Source organism: Grampus griseus, assembly GCF_964374135.1.
Source record: "Grampus griseus genome assembly, chromosome: 3".
Lineage (NCBI taxonomy): Eukaryota > Metazoa > Chordata > Mammalia > Artiodactyla > Delphinidae > Grampus > Grampus griseus.
The window spans coordinates 26,719,478-26,734,430 of NC_139019.1; the positions used below are offsets into that span (position 1 = coordinate 26,719,478).

At 46.5% G+C, this 14,953-nt stretch overlaps 1 protein-coding gene and 1 long non-coding RNA gene across 4 annotated transcripts in view; one reads left to right on the forward strand and one right to left on the reverse strand.

The window, feature by feature from the left end:
• Positions 1-3,717: 3,717 nt before the first annotated feature.
• LOC309820132 lies at positions 3,718-4,276 on the reverse strand. Its single transcript, XR_014296488.1, has 2 exons — positions 4,021-4,276; positions 3,718-3,831 (listed from the first exon to the last, which is right to left on the reverse strand). It is a non-coding gene; the product is annotated as an uncharacterized lncRNA (long non-coding RNA).
• A 33-nt stretch (positions 4,277-4,309) lies between these two features.
• Positions 4,310-14,953, forward strand: part of NPR3 (natriuretic peptide receptor 3) — a 65,339-nt gene continuing 54,695 nt past the window's right edge. For 2 of the 3 annotated variants that reach the window (XM_082650674.1, XM_082650675.1), the window contains exon 1: positions 4,921-6,192. In XM_082650674.1, coding sequence (XP_082506800.1) covers positions 5,436-6,192 — 757 coding nt within the window. In that variant the 5' untranslated portion in view covers positions 4,921-5,435. Of the gene's footprint in view, positions 4,432-4,920; positions 6,193-14,953 lie in introns of those variants that run through there. The other variant, XM_082650676.1, reaches the window with a different exon arrangement.

Genomic DNA, 14,953 nt, shown 5'->3' on the forward strand with positions numbered 1-14,953 from the left:
ACTGAGGGAAACGAGGAAACTGAAGGACAAATAAGTGAGGAGATAATCTCGGGACATGTTGTGAGGCTTCCAGATGCATGCTGTTCCCGCAGGACACCGCTCTGAGGACTTGATCCCTATCCAGACTGCTTCCTTGTAAATGGAAATAAAATTGAGTGTGATCACGACCCCGAGGGATGCTGTGGGAACTCAGATGGGAGAGGGGACCATTGCCGAGGCTTGCAACTGTTAGTAAAACCTTAAGAAAAAAAGTAGGAGAGTAGGATGCAATGGCTGTGCATTTTGCCCTGAGAAAAATTCTCTAAAATTCCATTTTATATTTTTACATACCTTCTTAAGTCCTTTTTGGAGTAATGCCATGTACAACTAAATAAACCAATTAAATGGAGTCAGAAGTGTTATGGATAAAGTTGAGGCACATACACTTGTTTTTGTGAATCTCATGATTTATATTAAATGACTTGTCTATAAATCAACGGTGAGAATGCTTGATGTAGCTTGCAAATCCTAGAAAACCTCATGCCAGCAACTCAGGTTAAATCACAGATGAGTTCTACATTTTTCGGAAGTGTTTCTAATGTCATTTTATCTCAGGACATCTCCAAAGAAATGAAGAGAGATTGCGGTTGACGGAAACCTAGGAGGACAGTAATACAGAAACAGATCTGATCATAAGGAGATAAATCTGGTAGAGCGGCATCTTCAAAAGAATCCCTCGAGGCCACATTTAACTGCATTTTCTGATGAAAGTAAATCATAAGTTTAAATAGAAAAAATATGTAATTGCTTTTACTTACAGTGCTGGCAAAAAATTGTAGATTTGTATAAAAGAAGAAAAGAGATCAATTAACAGAGTCCCTGCTAAGGAAAGCTAAAACCTAGAGGCAAGGTTTCAATTTAATTTTTTGCCCTTTATTGATTTTCCTCCCATGTCTTGAATGGATGGTTCCCTCTAAAAGATCAACTATATGTTAAAAACAAAATCTCAACACTTATGGAATTACAGAAATGTTCTTGAATTATGTGTAATATTCTTTCATCTTTTCTGCCTCTAGGGGGAAGTGTGTTTTCAACAATTCTGTCCCCAGAGGACACTTTCTTTGTGGGCTACAGGCTTCATAGGGTTATTCTTCAATATGACTTCAGGGCTGGCTTAACAAGGGAGAGGAGATACTCTTTGAAAGGCACTTTAGAGATTGCTGTGCGAATTCTGAGGGAGATCACACAGACTGTGACAGTTGGTAGAGAAAACTTCCTTCTGATACAGCATTTCTAACACATTTCAAAGAATCACCGGTTGAGGTTCCCTATAGAATGTTGTCTTCCCTGGTGGAAAAGGAATGCCATAGAGACATGATTTCATTTCACAGATGGAAAGCAAACAGCTGAATACTTTATAGAAAACTTGCCACTTGATTTTAGTAACAAAGTTAAAAAATATGATTTGTGGATATCGATGAGAGTTCTAAATCCTATAAAAAGTCTATTATTGATGTTTTCTGTAATATCACATTTAGGGCTAACATTGCTTTTTATTTGGCTAATTTTATTTTATTTTGCAGCATTTCCCTGTAACTTCCTTTTGTTTTCATTCAGTAATTGTAGTCAGAAAGAATGCACTCGGTGAAAAGGTTAGCAATCTTTTGAATGTTAAAAAAAGTGCTTCTTTTTCCCCCCATTTCAAGTTTTACAGAATTGAAGGGAACAATATTGAAAAATTGAGTCCAAGGGATGAGTTATTTCTATTTTTTCTTTTTTCCTACCTTCTTGATTTGATTCATCTCTGTGATTATGACGCTGCAAAAGTTATACTATAATCTATTAGTAATTGTGTTACTATGCTGCATATTTTCAAAACAGCTTCGTATAAAATCAAAGTTTGATATAAAGCATGTTACTCCTTAATGAAATTTAACTTTGTGCCCAACACTCTTTTACATGGTATAATAAGTATTTATTTCTAATCCAATCCCATGTAAAAATATTCTCTGGGGATGAAGAGGTATTTATATTCTTTGGCCTAGATTCTCCACATAGAGAGTGAAGGGTCTCAGGCTAGGTGACTTCTAAAATTTTTCCTGCCCTAAGATTGGAGAACTTCATGATATGCACACTTTCAGTTGCCTGGGAAAATCTAATTTGATGGAAAGTGAATAAAACTGGTAATGTTAAATCCATATACATATATTACTTGGCAGGTCTTCATATAATCTTGTGGCTATTTTCATTTGAAAAACTTTCTTCAAAAATCCTAAATTCTATAAAATGACGTCATGGGGATGTAACGTACAGCATGGTGACTATAGCTAATAACGCAGTATTGCATATCTGAAAGTGGCTAAGAGCAGATCTGTAAGTTCTCATCACAAGAAAAAAAGTTTTTGTAATTCTATGGTGATAAATGTCAACTAGACTTGCGGTGGTGATCATTTCACAATATATACAAATATCATATCATTGTGTTGTATCCGAGACTAACATAATGTCATATGTCAACTATACCTCAATAAAAAAATCCTGCTCAATGGAAAAATTTCTGTTCAATGGAAAAATGTAAGGGGTGCTTTGAGCATTAGCAAGAGAGGTAACATTGGCTTTTCTGGTACTGCTGCCTAGTTTGGGGGCTCTCCCTTACACGGTTTGTCAGTGCTCTTGAATGACAAACTGGAAGTTGAGAGCTCTGATCCAAAGGCCACTGAGAGGCTGCGATACTCGCTCGAACATAAATGCACTGACTACCCTGCCCGTGACCCTTGGCGCGAACGGGCAGCGCCTGTTAGGGGAGAGGCGTTCACACCCGGTGCCACTGAAACCCCAGCCTTTCCGACTAAGCCCACGTTACACAGTGTGCGGAATCATATCGCCGTTGGCCAGTGTTCCCCAGACACGGGGCATAGCGAGCAGTAATAGTAAACCTTGGGTCCTTCACGTCTCCTGGCAACCAGTTTCGAAATCCATTAAGACCCTTGGAATTCGGGATTTAGCTTGTTTCTCTCTCTCCCTCTTCCCTCCCTCCCTCCCTCTTTCCCTTCTTCCCTCCCTCTTTCCCTTCCTCCCTCCCTCCGTCCCCCCTTCCTAGAGTTCAGGGGGGATTTTATCGCTGTGAAGCTCTACATCTCAATTTCCAGTATGTGAGGACTACCCTTTGTGTGGAATTAAATTGTACACAGATGCCTCGTTTGCTACTGGTTAGCAGCTGTAATAAAATAAATGAAAGTTTTCGCAGGAGTAATAAGGTCCTACTTGAAGATTCAGGGATCACAGTGCATAATCTGAACTCTAAATGCCCCGGAGGATGAGACGTTACTCATAATTACATTTACGGTGCCAGAAAGAGCGATAAGGAGGGTTCTGTTAAAGGTGACGAGCGCTGATGCCTGAAATTGCCACATCTCCGGAAACCCCAATTTGCCTTTTTATCGTCACAAATGAGAGCGACTGCTCTTTGAGGCCTCGGAGTTAAACAAAGAAAAATAAAACAAAGACCAAAAAGCAAACTCAGCGCCTGGGGTGGTGGCATCGGGGTTACAAGTCGGCTACAAGTTTCTGCCGAAAGAGGGCGTTGGTCTAATAGACTAATAGAAATTTGTGGACACGGACGCCCAAATGAAAGACCATTTTCAATTTATTTTAATTTGTGGGACTTCAGTGTCAGAATTCACCCGTCCAATGTAGTACGTTCCCACCGCAAATGACCTCGGTGTGTTACCACGTTCAGAGGGTCAAGCTCCCATTCGGACCTGCCCTGCAGCACGGCGGACTCCGGCGAGGCTCCTCTGGCCACGGACTTCTCCACGGCCGTTTCCACCCTCGTCTCCACCGCTGCTGTGCCTGTGACAAGTGGCAAGACTGGGTCTTGGACGCAGGACCTTCCTCGGCACTACCGGAGCACAGGGTCTCGCGCTGCCCGCAGGAGAAGCGGTGGGATTTCCGAGCGCACGGATTGGAGCGGAGGACGCGCCTCCACCCAGGGGACCCTCGGGGTAAAGCTTTAGGGCGAAGGTCTCTTTATTTAATTACCTGGCTTAGCAAGTAAAGCCCAGAGGACGCCTTGGAGATGCTTTTCAAGCTTTCTTTCTGCCACCTTCAGAAGAAATGTTCTCTCGCCTTTGGAAGCAACAAGTTTAACTTTTCTGCTCGCAGCGCGCCGGCGGAGATGTCAGTGCGCCGGGGACCCTGGATGCCCGGCAGCACTGCGACTCTGGCGCGAACTCGCGCGGCTCTGGGGGAGGAGGCCGGCGGGGGTGGGGAGCGCGGGAAGGAGGGATAGCTGGGACGCCTGGGCTAGCTGGGCGCTCCAGGTCCGCGACCGAGCCGTCTGCCCCGGGACCTTGGTCCCTGTTCCCTGACCTTGCGCCAGAGGACCGGGAAGGTCGAGTGCACGCCCCGAGTGGGCGCATCAGGAGGGAATGTGGCTGGAGTGAGAAAGAGGTGAGAGCCATCGGGACCTAGGGTGTTTGGTTTTTTTTTGCAACGAAACCACCAATTTCCAGGGCCACCTCCTTCCTTTAATCCTGTTGTTTTTTGCACGGCGTGGGGTGTGTGTGTGTGTGTGTGTGTGTGTGTGTGCGTGCCTGCGCGCGTTTCTTTACTTTCAGACATATTTCCATTTTTAAAGCCCGGAACTGGAAAGAGAGCTGCCGCGTGCGGGGCCAGGGAGAGGCGGGGACCCCGCTACACCCAGGTGGCTGTGTAGCGCGTTGGGGGCTCCCGCCGGTACAGAAGTGAGCGACTGTGGCTTTAAGGAAAAGGCCCAGGTCTGGCGGGGAGCGGGGAGTTAGGGACAGGGGAGGGGTGGGAAGAGTAGGGGTGCGGGGAGGAGTCCTGATGTAAGAATGTTAATGAGAGGCTCCCCTAGCCCAGCCGCCACCCCCCCCCCACCCTCCCCACCCGCTGGAAATACAAGCCGGGCCTCGGCGCGCCTTGTGTGGTAACACGCTCCGCCGCTGCCACGCTATTTAAACGCGGGTTATGGATCCAGGAACCGGCGCGAATCAATGAGATCAAACGCGAGGGAGATGCACCGTCAATTACAAGCACTTGGACAAGTCTAACTTTTTCTTCTTTTACAAATACGCTTTCAAAAGCAACCTTAGCAATGCCCAAATAAGAAGCCACCTCTAAGCAAAATAGTATATATAAAGGGAGGGCGAATATATATATTTATAAAAAGTATATATATAAATATATTACAGACGTACAGGTTTACACCCGGTGAACTTTTTCTTTTTTTCTTTTTTTTTTTAAACGAGTGGCATTGCAAAGGAGGACTCTTCCTCTCTCTTTCGGCGAGTTAGTGAAGGGGGTATTCTGTTTTCTTAGAGCGCCCAAGGGGGCGCAGGGACCTCGGAGAGAAGAGTGGGGAGGAAAGAGGAAGGGTCGGTGGGGGGCAGAGGGCGAGTCCGCACCGAGGGCAGGCGCTTTCCTGCGGCACGATGCCGTCCCTGCTGGTGCTCACTTTCTCCGCGTGCGTCCTGCTCGGTTGGGCGTTGCTGGCCGGCTGCACGGGTGGCGGTGTCGGCGGGGGCGCGGGCCCGGGCGGCGGGCGCCGGGAAAGAGAGGCGCTGCCGCCGCAGAAGATCGAGGTGCTGGTGCTGTTGCCCCAGGACGACTCGTACCTGTTCTCCCTGGCTCGGGTGCGGCCGGCCATCGAATACGCGCTGCGCAGCGTGGAGGGCAACGGGACCCGGCGGCGGCTTCTGCCACCCGGCACTCGCTTCCAGGTGGCCTACGAAGACTCGGACTGCGGCAACCGCGCACTCTTCAGTCTGGTGGACCGCGTGGCGGCGGCGCGGGGCGCCAAGCCCGACCTCATCCTGGGGCCTGTGTGCGAGTACGCGGCGGCGCCGGTGGCCCGGCTAGCGTCGCACTGGGACCTACCCATGCTGTCGGCCGGGGCACTGGCAGCCGGCTTCCGGCATAAGGACACGGAGTACTCTCACCTCACGCGCGTGGCGCCCGCGTACGCCAAGATGGGCGAGATGATGCTCGCCCTGTTCCGCCACCACCAGTGGAGCCGCGCCGTGCTGGTCTACAGCGACGACAAGCTGGAGCGGAACTGCTACTTCACCCTCGAGGGGGTCCATGAGGTCTTCCAGGAGGAAGGCTTGCACACGTCCGCCTACAATTTTGATGAGACCAAAGACTTGGATGTGGACGACATCGTGCGCTACATCCAGGCCAGTGAGCGAGGTGAGCAGAAGTGCGCCTCGGGCCCCAGGCCCTAACCCAACCGCTCTCCGCGGCTCTCGCTACACGCTCGTCCGCTCCTCTGGGGACCCCACTACCCGCTGCGGCACTGAGGACCCGGGGAGGGCGCGTGCGCTTGGACTCGCCGGGCTGTGCGCTGTCTGGCTGCGACGACCTTTGACCATCATCCATGGCTGTGGTCGGGTGTACGCAGAGCGTCCCGGGGAGGTGGTGGAGCCTGGGGGAGGGGCATGTGAGCTCGCAACTCGCTAGTGCTCTGGTCCAACAGGTGCTGTCAAAGCTCCTGGGTTTTTTCTTTCTCGCTTCCCTGGCTCCGGCGCCGGGCTTGTGGTTAGGGGCTCACTACGGGTGCCCTTCTCCAACCAGGGTCTGAAAGCGTGACGAGGCCGAAGGAATTTGTTACCCGGTCTTTGCCGACGTGCGCCCCCTCCGAGTGCGGAAGTGTACGCTCTACAGCAGACGCTCCGCCTCACGGTTCGCTCCGGTCTCCGGGTTTCCCGGCTGCTCCTCGCACAGATCCCAGCTTTCTTTTAAAGGCTCATTGTATCGCCCTTCTCATTCCTTCCCTGGCCCCTCCAGCCGCTTATGAACGGGCTTCTGTGGTTTCCATCAAAAATGCCTCGCAGTGTCTGGACTCTGGCGACACTCACTGCCCCCGGCGCGTTCGGCATCGCGGTCTAAAGCGCCGGCAGCTAGGCTTTGCTAGAGCGCGCGCGCTGGGGAAGCGGGCGCTGAACCTCCTTTCCACGTCCCCCCGCCCCCGCCCCCTTGAAGTTTTCTCCGCGGGTCTGTGGGGGTTTGAATAACCACCAAACTGGCCAAAGAGCTCAAGGTTGAGGGTAGTGTCTATGGCTACAGGGAATGGGAGGAGAAGCGGCTGGTCACGGATATATAATCGCGGAATCCCCCAGTGCGGCTGCCTCATTGTACTGCAGAGTAGACCTGCGGGATGGCGGGCGGAGATGCCAGCATAGCACAGCTCCCTCCTTACCCATGTCAGGTTTGGGTGCATATCACTCAGGGAATACTGCCTGCTCCCGCTCGGCACGCACGCGCCTCTATTGTCAGTGGGGTGCAACCCCAGCAAAGCTCCCCACTACCCGACACGGGGAGACGGAAGGGGAGAGGGGCCGAGCCGGGCGCGGGGCTAGCCCACGACTTGGCACGGCTGGGCACCTGGGCGCTGGCCGTGGGAGACAGCGCAAGCGGAGGCAGGGGGCCTCAGGAACAGGTGAGAGTGGGTAAAGGTTACAAAGAGGATGGCGCTGCGGTCATCCCCCTTCCCAGTTTGACTACTTCGGACTCGGAGTGAACGCACTCTTTAGAGCGAGGAGGCGGGAAGTGTTGACAGTGGGGATGCACGGCCAAGTTTTGAGCGTTCGAACTCCAGGCTGTCTGCGCCGAATTCCTGCCAGACAAGCAGGCGGGGCGCCGGCTTTGCTGATTATGAAAAAGGGCGCTTGTATACAATGGCTGCGGATTCGCCACGCCAGGCTGAGAAAGCCACATCTGCTCTCCCACTCCCAGTCCCCAGGTTACGGCAGACCCCTGCACACCTCGGGCTGCTCTAGCCCCCGAACCTGACTATTCAGCTCTCGCTCTCGAGGGCTTGGAGCTAGGAGTTGGAGACTTCCCAGCTTGGGCTGGGGCTGGGGGTGTGTCCCCCTACGGGCGAGATCCGCGGTCTGCCAATGCGTCCGTGATGCTACTGCCCTGAAGGTCTCAGTGCCAGTGGTGATCTCCTCGCACGTGGCCTGGGATTCGTGGCCGAGGTCGGCCCAGAAGAGGGCAGATCGAGGCCACCGGGGCCCCTCAGCCTCACAAGGGTGTGGCTGAGCCAGAGGGTAGGGAGGGCGTCAGGGCCCTAGTGGGCTTGGGGGCTTCAAAGAGATTGGGCTACAGTCTTGCTGCTGATTATTTTTTAATTCCGAAAGCCTCGTAGATGTTCCCAAGCCTCTTTACTTTTTTTTTCCCCCAAGTTTGAATCTAGTGGTGAAAGTTTGTTTGACTGACCGGTATGTTTTACAGGTGATAAGGTTACCATTCTTACTCTAAAATACGTTTCCAACAGTGACTTGGCAGTTGTTCAGAAATATAAAACAAAATATTTCTCCCCCAAGCCCTCCTCCCTCCCCTGAAATTCCCTACTCTCAGGAGAGAAAGCTGCTTGATAACAGAGCTCTCTCTGGGGGTCTTTTAGTTTTACTAATCACCTTTATTTCACCATAAGTGGTTAATGGGTTAACTAGGGGTCCAGTACAAGGATTTAGTGGCGTTTGAATTTTCAGAGCTCTTGGCCTGGCTGAGGCATTCACTGGGGAGGGAGCTTGGGCTGCCATAAACCTCTGTACCTCGGGCTCCTCAGGTAAAGTGGGGGGATGCTGGGAGGAGCAAATGAGCTATCTTACAGGAATGCTCTGAAACAGTGCAGATGCCTCCTGAGTGCTCCATAAACCTAGGTTTTATTAGAGTTGTTATAATTATTTTATATATATGGTGATAATCTCCTTTACCGGAAGGCGAGACCCTGTCAAGGGTGAGAAGCAGACCCTCTGGATCTGGCGGCTGCACTCAGCTGCTGCAGGGCCTGCCTAAGTCACTTACTTTCTCAGAGGCCGAATTTCCTCTTCTGTGAAACGGAGGTGGGATGAGAATCAGGCCTCTTCAGACTGGTATTTGGTGGTTCTGATTTCTGCTCACTCGAGTGTAAAATGGAACTGACTCTATTTTTGTCTTTGAAAATTCCATATTAAATATCATAGAACTAGAGAGTCACCCCCCCCTTTTGAAGATAATGCTTTTAGCATCTTTTTGGACTTAAGTTCATCTTTAAAATCAGATCACAAAAGTTTTAATCTCTCTTTTTTTTAAAAATTAATTAATCAAGTTTTTGGCTGTGTTGGGTCTTTGTTGCTGCGTGCAGGCTTTCTCTAATTGCAGGAGCAGGGGCTACTCTTTGTTGCGGTTCACGGGCTTCTTATTGCGGTGGCTTCTCTTGTTGCGGAGTACAGGCTCTAGGCACACGGGCTTCAGTAGTTGTGGCACACAGGCTCTAGAGCGCAGGGTCAGTAGTTGTGGCGCACGGGCTTAGCTGCTCGGCGGCATGTGGGATCTTCCCAGACCAGGGTTTGAACCCATGTCCCTTTCATTGGCAGACGGATTCTTAACCACTGTGCCACCAGGGAAGTCCCAAAAGTTTTGGTCTCTTAAAGGGTAAAACTGATAATGCCACCATCTCTAATAATAATATAACTAAAATTTCATTTGGCTACGTGTGTGCTATCGAATGAAAAATTGAGGGGTATTATTTATTCTTCTTAGGGATTTACTATCAAAATCAATAATTAACATTTTTTCTCTCATGTTTTTAGCGAACATATATCACTAAAATACACACACCTGAGCATGTATTATTTTTAAAAAGTCAACTACTACCCTCAATATTCTATACTCAACGATAAATTTATTTTTAAAACGGGAAGTTTAAAAAGAAATATTTTTTTAAGCAATAAAAGCCAGCAGTTGTTTTGTCTATACATCTCATAAGATGCAGAGCCAGAAGTGTGTGCACACAACATTTTTGTATGAAGAACTGTAGTTTTATCTTTTTAGTTATTAATATGTCATTATTCTTGGCCTGCATAACAACTGTAGTGATAACAGTATTTAATCAGTAGAAGAGTCATTTATTTTTAGAATTAGGCTGGGGTAAATGACAGAGAGTTTGGTCAGAGTTTTTAAGCAAAGAACCCATGATAAATGTAAAATAACTAATTCATAGCAGGGGGTAAAAGAAGCATTGTAGGCTGCAGTGTAGAAATTCTGAAAGCCTTTGGAGTAGATGGAACTTTGTGAACAAAAAAAATAAAGGTGCAGTCTCTATTTTGCAAATGAAACCTATTGCTTATGTAAAGTAAAAACAGCCAGAGAGAAATATATATTTTTAAATAATAGATTTTATTTTTATGAAAGTTATACAGCTATGTAGTTTAGAAAGTCAGAAAATGACACAACTCTTACTAGGAGTAAGAGTTTCCTATCTCCTGCTCCCCATATCTCACCTCCCAGAGGCAACTATTTTCAACTCCTGTAGCTATGTCTGTAGGTATTTGACTTCAGACCTCTAAATAACATTATTTTTTATTTTTTTCAGATTTAGGTCTTATTTCTTGCCATCCCAGGGGAAGATAGTGATTTAGTTTTCTTCTACTGCCTGTTAACCACACACTCAAGCTTTCCTTCCAGTCATCCTTTCAATATGATCGTGTCAGGTTTTTTTTTGGTTAGCTCAGTATTCAGTGTCTGTATTATTATTACCTTCTAAATGCTATATGTAGTTGAGCCATATAAGCTACTACAATGATATTTCTTTATTGCCCTACTTGTTTTCCTTGGGGTTAAAAATATAGTCTATTTTTGCTTAGTTTCCTATGAACTTATAACTAAATTATCTACCAATTCTCTATTTTAAGCCTCCTGAGTTGCTCCAGTTTGGTTATTTTCTAAGCATACCACATGGTTGCCACTCTGGATTCTTTCTTCCACATCCTCTGCAACTCTATCACCTCTCCCTTTTGAGCTAGATCCCTATGTGTTCCTATTTCTTGGTTTATGGCCTTCTTTTGGTGGAGCACATCCTCCAGGAGCTTTCTGAGAAAGGATGGTTGAGAGCTAAAGTTTGAGACCTTTCATGACTGAAGTTTCTTCTTCCTACCCTTATACATAACTATAGAATTCCAGGTTGGAAATAATTTTTCCTCAACATTTGAAGAATTGTCATTTACATTCCAGTGGTGCTATTGGAAAGCTTGATTCGATTGTGATTTTTGACCTAGTGTTTGCTATTTTTTGTAAATTTTTAGAATCCCCTTTTTCTCCCAGTGTTTTAACATTTCATTTTGATTGTACTTGTGTGCCCATATTTTGCCGTATGCCCTTTAGGGTATTGAAGGGTAAGTCTCTTCCGTTCACAAACTCATGTCTTTTAGTTCCGGGAAAATGTCTTAAATTATTTCTTATATCCCCTCATTTTCTCTGTTCTCTCTTTCTACAATTTGTTTTATTTGTATGTTAGGCTTTCTGATTTGGAACTCTGTTTTTCTCATCCCTTTTCTCCTATTTACCACCTGTCTTTTAAAAAAAAGTTCCTCTTACTTAGATGTTTCTTTGGCTACTCCCACAGTTACTATTGAGTTTTAGTTTTAAATTTCTGCTGTCATATTTTCAATTTGCAGTACATGGCATATCTTGTTTTGCTTCCATGGAATAACCTCTCTTCTCCCTTGTAAGTTTAGAATTAAATAGAAGATGGCTGCAAGAGTCAGATGGAGAATATGAAAATGTCATTTTTATTATTGATAACCTGTTGGAGAACATGGGTTTAGATCTGTTGCGAAAAGGGCCTGCCTGCTATTACTTCCCCTCATAATTAGGCAGGGTCATCCACTAAATCACAGGTAGCGCTGCAGGCCCCCCTCCAGGACACGCCCCTTACTACAGGGTGAAAGTTGCCCGTAATGTGTACTCTCTGCAAGCAGACACACCCCAAAGAGGAAGGAAGAAAGGGCTGCGTCCCGTATGCCCAGTTGTCTTTTCCAGACTCAGCAATCAGACAGTTCCCTCCTTCTCCTCCCCCACGGGAATGGGGGGAGAGGGACAAATGTAGGCACATGGGGAGATGAAGAGTGGCCTTCTGTTAGAGGTTGCTCCAAATGTAAACCTGAAAGGGGGAAAGGGTATCACCCTAACTCAAGTATGCTTCCTGGATTGTTTTGGGGTCTCTGAATTGACTTCTCTAGCCACCCCTTTGTACTTCTCTCTGCTGTTCTTAGAGTGATTGCAAGAACGTGTTGCAGTAGGGAGAAGCCACTTAACAGAAGACATTGTGGGAATCAGATAGTGGAGGGTAACATGGAATATCACAGATAGTGGAGGGTAACATGGAATATCACATGTTCTTTGGCAAGGGGGAAAAAATAGAGCAGAATGATGAAAAGTCTATCCAGAAACTTGGAATCGCATCATCATTTCCTCTTCTAGAAGTTTAACAATTTGACCAAAAATGTTAGTACTTATATATTTAAATATCTATTTAATATACTTAAATATACTTAATATATGTTTAAATATTTATATATTTAAATATACTTAAGTGTAGCAGAAATTATTTTAATTGACCTCCACTTAAGCAGCTTGCAGCATTAGCTGATGCTCTCCTTTCCTCTATAAACTTTATTGGCTCTCAGTGAACGCTGGTAGCTGGTATACTTCTCCCATGTTTGCCAGCACATTTCTCATAAATCTGTTTAAAGCAGTTGTACTTATTATTATAAGTATGCAATTTAATTAGTTATTATGTAAACTGATGAAACATGAGTAAGAAGAGAAAGCTATTTCAGTGAAAACTATTTTCAACCTTCCGAAAGATTGTATAGAGGCATGTTGCTAAAAATACTTGCTGTTGAATTAGGCATGAATGAAAAAGCCATAAGAGATTAAGGAACATTCTACAAATGTAGAAGGACTCTGCATTCTGACTGCTCGGCCAGTGTCATTAAGTGCTTGCTCCAACTTAAACTGGGCGATAATGTGCACTATGGGTTTGTTTTGTGGAAGAAAAACAATACCTGACCCATGACGATGGGAGTTGGGATTTCGTTTTCAGAATTGGACCACATTGTCCACACAAAACAGATGGGATCTACAATAATTCCAGTCTGCTCAGATAGGCTCAGTGCTGCTCTGTGTCACTCTTGCTTGGTCCACGCAGGTACTGACATTTAAAGAAAGAATGTGTCTATCACAAGGGGTTGGTCTTAGTGGTGATGGGAAGAGAGAGAAGGAGAAGGGCCAGGGCTGTAAACATAGAAGAGAAGTGACAGAGCGGCCAGTGTTGGGCACAGCCCATCCAGGACTTGGGGAAGCCTGTGCTCTGGCCTGAGGACACAGCCTGTTCAGGCCTGGGCCAGGTGTAGCTCTTAGACGGATGCTTTGGGTTATCAAGACCTGATGCCTTTGGATGCTTGAACCCTGCAGCTGATCTCCCTGATTCTGACGTCACCCTCACTAACATCCTTCTGCTTATAATTTGGCTCCTCAATGAGCACTCCCAGGTCTATGTCGGCACAAACATGTTTGTGACCACTGTGGTCCTCATTGAAATTAATCTTCACTTCAGATTATGTAAAAATATCTGAGTTAGGTTATCGGGACTCTGCTCCCCCAAGCAATGACTCTACTCTTTATGTGCTGACAGAATCAGGTTCTGTGTCTTAAGGTTTAGAGCCAGACTCTGGACTATGGTCAAGTGATCAAAAGATGATGAGGTCTGCCAGTGGAGAGTCAGCCAGAGCTTCCTGGAGCCTCCCGGTGCTGCCCACCCTTGGAATCCACACTCTTCAAACTTGTCCAGCCTTAGCCCAGGCTGTTTTGGGAGACACCTTGGCTCTTTTGTCATTTAGAGGACTAGAATCAAATCGGAGCTAAATCAAGTGTCTAGATCACAGTGAGTAATGAGGAGTTTCTTCAAAAGCTTCCTTACTGAGACATCTTGAAATTTGACTATTCATCCCAAATATATAACTATATTTCCAGGCACAAACAACACCTACTCCCACAGTTATAAATCTATCGGAGTTTTGTATTGTTTTAAAAACTTGTTCTGCAGACTTTGAGCCTGTCGCCTGAGCCCTTTTGTCGTAAGAAATGTCAGAGTCATGATCTAACTCTCTGAATTAACCTGTGCAGTAAATGAAATGTCAGCAAGCGCCTGGCCCTTCGCGCAGGCTGCCAAGGAGGCTTTGGCACAGCCTGAAGTTTGTTCTGCATCTTTCAGCACCCATGCTTTTACAAAGAACATACACAACCTGCAGGGCTGGCACGCATGGCGATAATGTGGTTATGGCGCCCAGGCTTCTCCTCTCCTCCATGTGTGCAGAAAAGCACAGCGGGCACTGTCTTGGGGTCCAGGGGCCATCAACAGTGATCAAAATAACTGGATGAAGGCCAGGTCCCCACTTCCCTCTAGTCCGTTGCAGCTCTTACGTGGCAGACAACACTATTCTGCAGCTGCTTAAAGCCTCTCAGCTCTGACAGTGTGGCTGTGAACTGAGAGCACGTGGGGAGGGACCTGGAATCTTGGTAACTATTTCCTATATATGTTGAGACAGCTTGAGAAAAAGGGTTCTACATTCAGACTGCAGAAAGCCTGTAGCACTCGCTGCATCCTCTGATTTGCCAAATGAAAGCTTTCTCAGGAAAGTAGGTTTACTATGCGAGTAAAAGCATAAAAAGCAGCTGACAAGCCTCACTATCTTATATTGGGCAAATCTGGGAATTTATTGGAAGTATTTTTTTTAAAGGAATTCATTCTGAAACAATTGTGTATGTTTGGAAAAGACGTAAGAACGTATAAAGCACCTCCTATAGCCTTCACCCAGATTTTTACCAATGGTTAGCATTCTGCCGGTATGCTTTGCCATTCTAATCTCCCCCTTCCCTCCCTTGCCCCTCCAAATATATACACAGGTACATATACATGCACAAATATTACTATCTTTTTAATGAACCATTTGAGAGTAAATAGAGCTATCATGCTCTTTTACCCCTGAAAACTGAAGTGTGTGTTTCCTAAGAACAAGGACATCCACTCATATAACCACAGTAGAATTATGAAAAGCAAGAACTTTAACACAAACACAATACTATTATCCAATTTACAGACCTTATTCAAATTTCTCCAGTT